This window comes from Podarcis filfolensis (genome assembly GCF_964270895.1).
Source record: "Podarcis filfolensis genome assembly, chromosome: 18".
Lineage (NCBI taxonomy): Eukaryota > Metazoa > Chordata > Lepidosauria > Squamata > Lacertidae > Podarcis > Podarcis filfolensis.
Genome location: NC_139622.1, coordinates 12,374,389 through 12,387,019, shown reverse-complemented (window position 1 = coordinate 12,387,019; position 12,631 = coordinate 12,374,389). Strand labels below are relative to the sequence as shown.

At 50.2% G+C, this 12,631-nt stretch overlaps 1 protein-coding gene across 2 annotated transcripts in view; it reads left to right on the top strand.

Moving 5' to 3' along the window:
* Nucleotides 1–12,631, top strand: part of CPAMD8 (C3 and PZP like alpha-2-macroglobulin domain containing 8) — a 42,162-nt gene that overhangs the window by 14,194 nt on the left and 15,337 nt on the right. For both annotated transcript variants that reach the window (XM_083594343.1, XM_083594344.1), the window contains 12 exons: nt 133–307; nt 1,049–1,221; nt 1,798–1,947; nt 2,090–2,248; nt 3,191–3,333; nt 4,100–4,162; nt 5,492–5,723; nt 6,224–6,377; nt 7,486–7,625; nt 8,843–8,894; nt 9,585–9,883; nt 10,881–11,106. In XM_083594343.1, the coding sequence (XP_083450469.1) occupies nt 133–307; nt 1,049–1,221; nt 1,798–1,947; nt 2,090–2,248; nt 3,191–3,333; nt 4,100–4,162; nt 5,492–5,723; nt 6,224–6,377; nt 7,486–7,625; nt 8,843–8,894; nt 9,585–9,883; nt 10,881–11,106 (1,966 nt within the window). The remainder of the gene's footprint in view (nt 1–132; nt 308–1,048; nt 1,222–1,797; nt 1,948–2,089; nt 2,249–3,190; nt 3,334–4,099; nt 4,163–5,491; nt 5,724–6,223; nt 6,378–7,485; nt 7,626–8,842; nt 8,895–9,584; nt 9,884–10,880; nt 11,107–12,631) is intronic.

Genomic DNA, 12,631 nt, shown 5'->3' with positions numbered 1-12,631 from the left:
TTAACCACAATCCCTGGGTAGGAACTGTTATCTTCTTTTCATCTGAGCCGCTGTCGAGCGGCGTACATAAACGGGTGTTTTTTTGGGCGTCTTTGGGGATCTCTGACCCCGATATCCCTTCTCTCTCCCCAGGTGGGCGAGGAGGCGTCCGTCGTGCTGAAGTCCACCTGCCCGTGCAATTTCACCCTCTACTACGAGGTGGTTTCGCGAGGGAACATCGTCCTCTCGGGGGTGCAGCCCTCGGACGTCACCCGACAAAGGAGCAAGAGGGATGTTCCCGGGAGTGGAGGCGTCACCCACGTCCCAGGCATGGCTTTGCGGCAGGGCCGTCTTACCCCTAGGCGCAAGGGCTGCGGGGCACCTGGGCGCTGGGCTCTCAGGGGCGCCAGGCCAAGAGTCCGGGGCCCGAGAGTTGAGTCCGGGGAAGAGGCACGAGTTCGGGGGTGACTGAGACACTGAGGCCGCCGGCCGACTCCACCCTCCTGCGCACCTGGGACTGGGCAACCTGGGGGTGCCAGGCGGATATTTGCACCCCGGCGCCGCGTATCCTTAAGACAGCCTTGCTTTGTGGTTCGGTGTCGGGCAGGGGGCAGTTTCCCGCCGTGCCCCCCTCTCTCTCTTTTTCAAAATAATTTTTATTACGTTTTGCAAGCAAAAAGATTGGTCCCAGCTCAGTGCAGACAGCAAGCACCCGGTTGTGTCCGGCTCAGAGGTGTCTAGGGGGCATCGGAGGGGCTGTGTGGGAAAGAGACGCCCCCGTGGGGGTCTCTCAGCCGGGGGCCCATCTCCTGGGTGCCCCAGGGAGCTGGGGGAATGTGTAGCATTGGGGGGGGATTGGTCTAGATGGCCCTTGGGGGCTCCCTTCCAAGTCTGTGGTTCCGCAAGCAGATGGTGGATTTAAATTTGGCGTGCTCTGAATTATTCTGCGTCATAGCGGGGTTTTGGGGGTCTAAGCGACCCGGTTCGTCCAGGGCCTTGCAAATCAATGTGTTTAATTTGACGGCATCGTCCAAATACAAGATTGCTGCCTTTCCACCCCTCCCCTTAGGCCCGACGGCCCCTCCTGCGCCCGAGATGAACACCTGCGTCACCTCGGTCCGCTTCTCCGTGACCCCCAAGATGGCCCCCCTGGGACGCCTCCTCGCCTACTACGTCCGGGAAGACGGGGAAGGGGTCACCGACAGCCTGCAGTTTGCTGTCAAGCCCTCCTTCGAGAACCAGGTAGCGGCCACGGGTGGGGGTCTCTGGGGTGGATGGGGCTTCATCTCCTCTTTCTCCTTCATCCTTTTCTCCTCCTTTCCTTCAACATCTCTTTCATTGCCTCCTCCTTCCCACTGTGTCCTCCTCCTCCTGTTCCTCCTCCATCATTTTCACCTCCATCCTTTTCTTCTTCTTCTCTTTCCTCGTCTTCTCCTTCTCCTTCATCTCCTCTTTCTCCTCTTTCTTTTCCTTCTCCTCCTTTCCTTCAACATCTCCTCCTCCTCCTGTTTCTTCTTCATCTCTTCCTCTTTCTTCTCCTTCGTCACCTCCTTTGTCATCTTCACCCTCTCTACCATCTTCTCCTTTCTCCTTCATCCTTTTCTTCCCCTCTCTTTCTGCTTCATCATCTCCTTTCTTCTCTTTCATCATCTCCTTCTCTTTCTCCTTCATCTTCTCCTTCATGAGCTTCTCCCTTCTTCTTTTCCTTCTTCTCCCGTCCTTCAACATCTCTTTCAACGCCTCCTCCTTCCCCACCATCTCCTACTCCTTCACCTCCTCCTCCATCACCTTCTCCATCATCATCTTCTCCTCCTCCAGGTTTCCGTGGCCTTTTCCACCAACGAGACCCGGCCGGGAGACACGCTGACCCTCAAGGTGTCGGCAGCCAAGGGGAGCTGCATCTGCCTGGCCGCGGTGGACAAGAGCGTCCACCTCCTCAAGCCGGGCTTCCAGCTGACCACGGACCAGGTGAGTGCTGGTCCAAGCAGGCGCCAGGTGACACTTTAAGAGTTGGCACCGAGAAGGGCTGTCTCCCCGTGGCAGAGACCTTGCTTGGCGTACAGAAGCTCCCAGCTTCAACCCCCAACGGCCGTTCTGTCTCCTGCCGCAGATCTTCCAGGAGATGGCGGATTATGACGTGTCGGACGCCTTTGGCGCTGCCAAGGAAGACGGACATTTCTGGTGGGCAGGGATGTCTTCCCGCCGGCGCCGTTCCTCCATCTTTCCCTGGCACTGGGACATCACCAAGGATGCCCGCTTTGCGTTCACGGTGAGGTCTTCCTGCATGTTCGCTTGCTAAACTAATCGGGGAAAGTCGTAGGTTTGTGTACAGAAACGCACGGAAATTTCATTCGCGCTGGCCGGCAGCCATAGCAATAGAACAAAAATGGAACATACAGTGGTCCCTTGGTTCTCAGACTTAATCCGTTCTGGAAATTCTGTCCCAAAACCAAAGCGTTCCAAAACCAAGGTGCACTGCTTTCCCATAGAAAGGAATGCAAAATGGATTAATCCATTCCAGACTTTTAAAAGCAACCCCTAAAATTTAGCATGGATTTTACTATCTAACAAGACCATCGATCCATAAAACGAAAGCAACGATCAATGTACTCTATTATAAAATGAATAAGACAGGATTGTAGATGATAAAAATTAAAATTATTATTTGTTCTTCCCTGCGCTGATGAAAGTCATGGTTTGGATGGGGGGCTTTTATCCATTTCCAGAGTCACACAATCAATCAATCAGTAGCTGAACTGGGTTCCACACAGTCACAGAAATAAATAGCAAAACAAAAGCGCCAAACTTAATCAGTTCCGGAAGCCTGTTTGGCTTCTGAAATGTTCAGAAACCGAGGTGCAGCTTCTGATTGGTTCAGGCACCCCGGAAACAATAGCTGACAGCCGCGTCGGACACCCAGCTTCCGGAAAACATTCAGAAACACTTCCTTCCGGGTTTCTGGTGTTTGGGAACCAAGGCGTTTGGGAACCAAGGTCCCACTGTATATCTATATATTTCCATGGCTGTTCCTTGGTGCTCTGCCAAATGGGCCTTCCCGGGAGGAGACTTTGGGGAAAGAGGGAGAACGTCCGCCTTGCAGGCACAAGATCCCACCTTCGATCCGTCCAAGCCTGCGATTTAAACCAACCTAAGAAGGACCATGCACCCTCTCTCTTTTTTCTTGTGTCATTTGCGGCTTGCCGCTGCCCAGGAAACAGGCCTGGTGGTCATGACGGACGTGGTCAGCCTCCACCACCGGCAGCACGGAGGGATGTACACGGACGAGGCCGTCCCGGCTTTCCAGCCCCACACGGGGACCCTCGTCGCCTCGGCCCCCTCCCGGGTGGCGCCCAGGTAAGCAGGTCTGTGGGCTTGGAGCAAAGGTCCAAACGTACCCGTATTTTTTGCTCCATAAGATGCACCTAGTTTTTAGAGGAGGAAAACAAGGGAAAAAAAATACATTCTGAACGAAACAGTGGATGTAGGATTTTTGTGGTTCATGCTGTGGCCACAGACATGTGAGTTTGGGGTAGCCCAATGCCAAAATCCTGAGGATCCATGTGGATCCGTGCTTTGTGTCCACGTTTTTGCGCCCTTGCGGCCCCACGAAACAGTGGGTGCGTGGTTTTTTTGGTGCAGGCTGTAGCCATGGACATGCTTTGTGATCTGGTGGTGAATTTGGGGTGACCCAATGCAAAAATCCTGAGGATCCAGGGGCTTTTACCTCCCCGCTCCCAGGCAGCCTCCTTTATCTCTAGCGTCCCTTATCTCCCTCCCGATCGCTTGCCGATCAGCTGCTTCCTTTCAACATTCCCTTCCTTCTTGTTTGCCTTAGTGTCTTTTCCTTAGCTGGAGCAGTTTTTTGCTCCTCCTTTTCTTCTAATTCTCTCCTCATTGCTTTAGATGGTAAAGTCCAGCCAGCGATGATTTAGGGAGCTGGCTGAAAGCTGCTGGTTTGAACTCCCAGAATCGTGGAGATGGAAGGGAACCCCGTCCCCTCAGGGTGGCGGGTTAGCTGTGCCCATTTGACCCCGCCAAAGTCCTTCAAACTCACGGTGCGTTTCACCCCCTGCCTGCCCACCCCAACCTTCAACCCTCCTGTCTCTCTTTCCACTCACAGAGCAGATAAGAAGAAAAGGACCTTTTTCCCCGAGACGTGGCTGTGGCGCTGCTTCAACGTCAGGTAGGTTTTCGGGCCCGGGCACTAGGCTGGCAGACACCATGGTCCATCTCCTGAGGGTCTTCTGGTGGTTCCCTCCCTGCGAGAAGTGAGGTTACAGGGAACCAGGCAGAGGGCCTTCTTGGTGGTGGTCCCTGCCCTGTTGAACGCCCTCCTATCAGATGTCAAGGAAATAATAAACACCTGACTTTTAGGAGACACCTGAAGGCAGCCCTGTATCGGGAAGTTTTTTAAACGTTTGAGGTTCTACAGCAGTCCCTTGGCTCTCAAACTTAATCCGTTCTGGAAGTCCGTTCCTAAACCAAAGCGTTCCAAAACCAAGGTGCGCTGCTTTCCCATAGAAAGGAATGCAAAACGGATTAATCCGTTCCAGACTTTTAGAAACAATCCCTAAAACTGCAGTTGAACATGGATTTTACTATCTGACGAGACCACCAATCCATAAAACGAAAGCAACCATCAGTGCGCTGTACTATAAAATAAATAAGGCAGTATTGTAGATGATAAACATTAAAATTTATTTCTTCTTCTTCACCTGCACTAGTGACGGTCATTCTTTGGATGGGGCGCTTTTATCCATTTCCGCAGTTACACAATCCATCAATTGAATGTGGATTTTACTATCTAACGAGACCACTGATCCATAAAATGAAAGCAATAAACAATGTACTGCAGTCACACAGTCAGTCCATCAGTAGCTGAACTGGGTTCTTCTGCACAGTCACAAAAACAAAATGAGAAAGAGCCGCAAAAAAGAAAGACGCAAAATAAATAGCAAAAACAGACAGACCTTGGCGTAGCACTCAAAATGGAGCATGTTCGGCTTCCGAAAAAAAGTTCGCAAACCGGAACACTTACTTCCAGGTTTGCAACGTTCGTGTTCCAAGTTGTTCGAGTACCAAAGCGTTTGAGAACCAAGCTACCACTGTATTGTGTTTTTAATATTCTCAGAGCGGCTGGGGCAACCCAGCCAGATGGACGGCGTAGAAATAATAAATTATTATAATATTATTATTATTCTGGCGGTTCCCTCCCTGCGAGAAGCGAGGTTACAGGGAACCAGGCAGAGGGCCTTCTCGGTGGTGGCGCCCTCCTGTCAGATGTCAAGAAGATAAAGAACTATCTGACTTTTAGGAGACATCTGAAGGCAGCCCTGTTTAGGGAAGCTTTTAACGTTTGATGTTTTGTCGTGTTTTTAATATTCTCAGAGTGGCTGGGGCAACCCAGCCAGATGGACGGCGTAGAAATAATAAAATTATTATGATTATTATCGTGGTCCCCATGACTCCTTCCTCGCCCCTTGCCATCATCTCTCTCCCCCTCTTGACGCAGCGACGTCTCCGGCGAAGCCCAGCTGCGGGTGGAGGCGCCCGGCTCCATCACCACGTGGCTGGCGGAGGCCGTGGGCATCTCGGAGGAGAAGGGTCTTGGCCTGGCCTCCCAAGCCCAGCTGAAGACCTTCAAGCCGTTCTTCGTAGACTTCTCCCTGCCCTACAGCGTCATCCGTGGGGAGCAGACCAAGGTCCCCCTGACCGTCCACAACTACCTGCCCGTGTGTGCGGAGGTGAGAAACCCCGGCGTCCTTCCCAGCCTGGGAACGGCAAGGAAGCAAGGGGGGTAGCGTGGCGTAATGGTTAGAGTTTTGGCCCAGGGTTCAAATCATGGGTAGGCAAACTAGGGGCCTTCTCAGTCTGGCCTGCGGACGGTCCAGGAATCAGTGTGTTTTTACATGAGTAGAATGTGTCCTTTTATTTAAAATGCATCTCTGGGTTATTTGTGGGGCACAGGAAATCTTTCATATTTCCCCCTGAAAAATATGCCTGGAAGAGATCGTGCCCTTCTGAATTTGCTTGCAAGGAATACCACCCAGAAACCTTTGAACAGGGCAAGGTTTCGGGATTTTAATGCCTTGTGCGCAAAGCTACTCGGGGGAACAGCCCGGGGGACTTTCTGCCTTGCCGGGGTGGGTTGGTCTCGATGTCCTTTGGGGGTCCCTCTGCGATTCCCGAAGCGCAGAAGCTGCACCCAAGCTGACAGATCCCCACTGCCCTCATTTCTGCGCAGGTCCACGTGAAGATCTCGGTGCCCAAAGGGATCAAGTTTGTCGGCCACCCCGGGAAGCATCTCCTGACCCGGAAGAATTGTGTCGCCCCCGGGAAAGCCAAGCCGACGTCCATCGTCCTGGCCTTCGCCGAACTGGGGCAGAGCAACATCACAGGTGCCGTTAAAATAATATATCGGGATATATATCAGGGTTTATACAGTGGTGCCTCGGGTTAAGTACTTAATTCGTTCTGGAGGTCCGTACTTAACCTGAAGCACCACTTTAGCTAATGGGGCCTCCTGCTGCCACGGGAGCACGATTTCTGTTCTCATCCTGAAGCAAAGTTCTTAACCCGAGGTACTATTTCTGGGTTAGCGGAGTCTGTAACCTGAAGCGTATGTAACCCCAAGTACCACTGCAAAGGAAAACAGAAAGGCTATTGTCAAATGCCTTTGTTTTGTCCAAATGGGAACATCCAAGCTAAAGGCAAAACAGAGAATGAAAAGAGGAAGGAAGGAAGGGAGAGCCAGAGAAAATGGAACAGGAAAATATTTAAAAATGAGAGAAAGAATAGTTAAGAAGCTAAAGAGCTTCCGATTCTTCGTCTGTCCGCTATTGATAAGCAATATTCACTTCGCTCCTAATAAAGCCACTTTCTATTAAACCTTGTCTTCTTCTTTTAATTTTTATTTATACTTTTCAAGTTTATACGTTTCATTAACTTTGCAGTCATTTTAGCATTTCAAAACTTGGAGTTCCTTCCCCCTCTTTCTGCGGCTCCTTAAATTCATTTTTTAATCTCTTCTGCATATCCAAATTCATTAAATTTGCTCATGTAATTATCTTCATTAAATATATACTCTTTTATAAAACGGCAGGCTGTTCCAATAATCCCGCCAATGTCTTTATCTGTTTGCAATTTATCTGCAAATATTCCATAAACCATTTCCATTCTTTTATAAAAAGTTTGTTATCTCGATTTCTTCTTCTTCCGGTAAATTTCGCCGTTAATCCTTGCCTTCAATCCTCAAACCCAAATGTCATCACTCCCTTTTTCTTTCCCACGCAGAAAGTCTATGGGAGCTTTTCCCGTCTTTTAACTGTGACTTTTCTCCGGTTAAACGTTTCCGTTTTCGCCATTTCTTGGCTCGGTCCGCTCATTTTGGCCACCCTCCCTCCGTTGCGGTCAGCGTCGGGTCTTTCCTTCTGGACGCAAGTCAAAGTCTCGCCACCGTGATCATGGCTCGGCGGCGGCGGCCGTAATTTCCACTTTGTCTTTTAGCCAAAGCCTTTGCTTACGCCGGGAGCTGCTGCCAAGACAGCTCTCCGTTCGCCAAGAACGGGAGGCACCCCGATGACATCTATGCCGACAAGAGGGCGCCGATCGGGACCGACTACGTCCGGAGGAGCATCTTAATCGAGGTGAGCAGATGCCAGCAGCGGGGCCTGCCCAGTGTTGGCCCCTCAAACTCTTAATTTTTTTTCCTGAGTGCAGAATGAATTAGGGGCGAGACCCGATTCAATGCGCCACATTCTCTTAGACTGCCCTTTGCGCAGCAGACCTCGCCAACTGATGCTGAGCAAAATGTCGGAACTCCAGCCCATAACTCCGAGAAGAAGCCAAACGAGGTCTCTCCTGGCAGACCGGGACAAAGATATCCCTGCTTTTGCAGCTTCCTCTTTAGCCACAATTTTACCCGAAAGGATTCCCAACGAACCGTCCTTGTTGGGGAACAGGCAGGGCAAAGCACACGATCGCAGCTTTATGACCTTTGACAGCTTCACCCTGGACCTTTTCATTATCCCGGTGATTTTAAATGTTTTATACTGTGATGCCCGTAGAAGGATTTGATTTGAATCTCTGCGTTGTTCCTTTGCTGTGATCATTAAACACTCTTAAACTGGCAAGGGACAATAATTGCTTTGGTGGTAATAATAATAAAAGTAATTATTATTATTATTATTATTATTATTATTATTATTATTATTGGGTGGCTTCCAACAAGAGATTAAAAACACATTAAAGCATCAGTCATTAAAAGCTTCCCTAAACAGGGCTGCTTTCAGATGTCTTCTAAACTTCAGGTAGTTGTTTATTTCTTGGACATCTGATGGGGGGCATTCCACAGGGAGGGCGCCACCACCAAGAAGGCCCTCTGCCTGCTTCCCTGTAACTTCACTTTGGAGGGGGCCAAAAGTGGGCAAACGGCCCCAGAAGGAGCACACTGTCCCCCCCCCAAAGAACACCCTATGCACCCCACAGGCGGCTTAATATTTGCAAGAAAAACGCGCTCCATTATTCTGCAAGCCTGCGCCAAACCTGCTCCCGCCGCCTGCCTCTTAACCCCAAGATGATATTGGGAACGGCAGCTAAATTTAGCTATTTTTGACCGCCACAGTTTTTTTAAAAAAATCAAGGCACACAGGCGAGATCTTTGTCGCCCAATGTTTGCGCACAAAAGCGGACTGGGGAAACGTCAAGCGCAGCGCACTCTCTAAAGCGAAGGAAATTCGTCTTTCTGATCCTCGGCAGCTACACCCTTTGCCGCTTTTAATTATCCCAGTGGCCTGAAATGTTTTATACTGCCATGCCAATAAAGGTATTTGATTTATCAGCCATTTTTCTTTTCTTTTCCCAGGCAGAGGGCCTCACCAGAGAATACACCTACAGCGTCTTTTTCTGCCCTAACGGTAAGTTTGAGGAGCAGAATATATCTCTGCCGTAGACGGAAGAGTTTTCCCCTTCTGGGTACGGACAGCGGTCATTTCGGACGCTCCGAATATCCTGTCCTGTCTCTCCCATGCCTGGCCAGGTGACTTGATTCAGTAAGCAGCCTTTCCCCGCCCCCCCCAAAAAAACTCTGGCATTCCTGAGTCTTGTGTTCGAATTGTGATGCAGCCTGGTGCGCAAAGGGGTCCGTTGTGGAGCTGGGTACATGTGTTGCCTTTACACGGAGAAAGACACCCGTGGGGAAAATAACCCTGCTCCCCTTTTTTTGTCCCCGGCTAGAGAAAATCCAGGGACGCGGGTGGCACTGTGGGTTAAACCACAGATCCTAGGACTTGCCGATCAGAAGGTCGGTGGTTCGAATCCCCACAATGACGGGGTGAGCCCTCATTGCTCGGTCCCTTCTCCTGCCAACCTAGCAGTTCGAAAGCACGCCAAGGTGCAAGTAGATAAATAGGTACCACTCCGGTGGGAAGGTAAACGGCGTTTCCGTGCGCTGCTCTGGTTCGCCAGAAGTGGCTTAGTCCTGCTGGCCACATGACCCGGAAGCTGTACGCCGGCTCCCTCGGCCAGTAAAGCGAGATGAGCGCCGCAACCCCAGAGTCGGCCACGACTGGACCTAATGGTCAGGGGTCCCTTTACCTTTACTTTAGAGAAAATCCACATTTTCACCCCCAACAAATACGAGTACCAGTACGTGAGGAAGCCAGCCTGGATGGGGCATTTCGAGGTGTCTGTCAAAGCCCATCACAATGCCCACCTGGCCCTGTCGGCCGGACCCCACGACATGGCCGAGATGACGGAGATCGTGATCGGGGGCCGCCAGAACGCCAAGACCTGGATCTCAACCAGCAAGATGGGGGAGCCCGTGGCCAGCGCAGAGACGCCAGGCATCCTCTCCTGGGACGAGTTCCGGAGCTTTTGGGTCAGCTGGGCCAACGGGGTCGTCCAGGTGGGAAATTTGGGCATCTCCGGAAGTGGGGGGCAACTTTGGGAGGGGGGTTTCTAGAAACCCAGAGAGCATCCCTGACTCCACATAAATTTTCTTACCTGGGGGGGGGGTGGGCATTCAGCTGAGATTTATTTTATTTTATTTTATTATTTCATTTCATTTCATTTCATTATTTATTTATTGTGCTTTTAGATTACTTTATTTAACTTAAAAGGGAAAGAAAAAACATAACACAAAACCATCCATTACAAACAAACATCGAAAAATTGTCCATATCTATTACACCTTATCACCTTCTAGTTCCATTGACTTCCCGCCAACTCCATCTAGCTTTAAATTTATATTTAATAATAATAATAATAATTTATTTTCTAGTTCCATTGACTTCCCGCCAACTCCATCTAGCTTTAAATTTATATTTAATAATAATAATAATAATAATAATAATAATAATAATAATTTATTTTCTAACTCCATTGACTTCCTGCCAACTCCATCTAGCTTTAAGTTTATATTTAAAAATAATAATAATAATTCATTTTCTGTACCCCGCCCAGCTGGCTGGGTTTCTAGCGTCTGAAGGCAGGCTTTGTTACAAATATGTACATGTGGATCTGCCCCATATGGGGGAAATCATCCCAGTGCTTATAAAGCTAGCAGAGCAGTCCTAGCTAAAGGTTGGTCAAACGAAGAAGGAAGTCAAAAAGAGAGAGGTGTCCTTTTGTTACCTGGACAGGTGAGGTCACGCCCACCTTCCATCACATGCAAAAGGAAGGATGATCCAGCCAGAAGGAGCAGGAAGTTTTCAACCGGCTGGACCAAACATTCCCTCGCATGTCTTCTCTAGGAAAACAAGGAATGTTGTACTTGACTGCCTCTCATGGATCACACTTAATGAAGCGGTTGGGATTTGTCCCCTAATGTGAGCCCCCCGATGGGACCCTGGAAGCAAAGGGGGGGTTCCTGATGGCCGGTGTGTCTCCCCCCGTCCCCGCAGGTGGGCCACGGCCCCTCCGCCCTCAACGAGTCGGTCATCGTGAGCTGGGCGCCCACCCGGCCGCTGGACGTGAAGTACGTGGGGTTCTCCACAGGCTGGGGCTCAGTCGGCGAGTTCAAAATTTGGAGGAAGAAGGAGGCGGACGAGAACCACAACGAAGCCTTCACCCTGGGCGTCCCTCACAACGTCATCCCCGGGTCGGAACGGGCTACCGCCTCCGTCATCGGTACTGGAGAGCGCCGGGGAATGAGCGGGGAGGGTGCCAAATTCCTGCACGTTCGCTTGCTAAACTAGTCGGGGAAAGTACCGTATTTTTCACTCTATAAGATGCACCAGACCACAAGACGCACCTAGTTTTTGGAGGAGGAAAACAAGAAAAAAAAAATTCTGAATTTCAGAAGCCAGAACAGCAAGAGGGATCGCTGCGCAGCGAAAGCAGCCATCCCTCTTGCTGTTCTGGCTTCTGGGATAGCTGCGCAGCCTGCATTCGCTCCATAAGACGCACACACATTTCCCCTTACTTTTTAGGAGGGAAAAAAGTGAGTCTTGTAGAACAAAAAATACGGTAATAGGTTTTGCATACAAAAACACATGGAAACTTCATTGCCAGAACCCATAGCAATAAAACAAAAATGGAACATACAGTGGTCCCTTGGTTCTCAAACTTCATCCTGTGTGAGTGTCTGGAGGCGGTTGGAGGATGGATGGTGGCAAACAGATTGAGGTTGAATCCTGACAAGACAGAAGTACTGTTTTTGGGGGACAGGAGGTGGGCAGGTGTGGAGGATTCCCTGGTCCTGAATGGGGCAACTGTGCCCCTGAAGGACCAGGTGTGCAGCCTGGGAGTCATTTTGGACTCACAGCTGTCCATGGAGGCACAGGTCAAATCTGTATCCAGGGCAGCTGTTTACCAGCTCCATCTGGTACATAGGCTGAGACCCTATCTGCCTGCTCTCTGTCTCGCCAGAGTGGTGCATGGTTATCTCCCGCTTGGACTACTGCCATGCGCTCTACGTGGGGCTACCTTTGAAGGTGACCCAGAAACTACAACTAATCCAGAATGCAGCAGCCAGACTGGTGACTGGGAGCGGCCGCCGAGACCATATAACACCGGTCTTGAAAGACCTACATTGGCTCCCAGTACGTTTCCGAGCACAATTCAAAGGGTTGGTGCTGATCTTTAAAGCCCTAAACGGCCTCGGTCCAGTATACCTGAAGGAGTGTCTCCACCCCCATCGTTCTGCCCGGATGCTGAGGTCCAGCGCTGAGGGCCGTCTGACGGTTCCCTCACTGCGAGAAGCCAAGTTACAGGGAACCAGGCAGAGGGCCTTCTCGGTAGTGGCGCCTGCCCTGTGGAACGCCCTCCCACCAGATGTCAAAGAGAACAACAACTACCAGACTTTTAGAAGACATCTGAAGGCAGCCCTGTTTAGGGAAGCTTTTAATGTTTGATGAATCACAGTATTTTAATATTTTTTTGGAAGCCGCCCAGAGTGGCTGGGGAAACCCAGCCAGATGCGCGGGGTATAAATAATAAATAATAATAATAATAATAATAATTATTATTCACCTGCACTGATGATAGTCATTGTTTGGATGGGGGGCTTTTATCCATTTCCGCAGTCACACAATCAATCAGTAGCCGAACTGGGTTTCCACACAGTCACAGAAACAAAGGAACTGAAAAAGCCACAAAAACAAAAACGCAAAATAAAGAGCGAAAACAAAAGCGCCAAACTTAATCCAGTCCA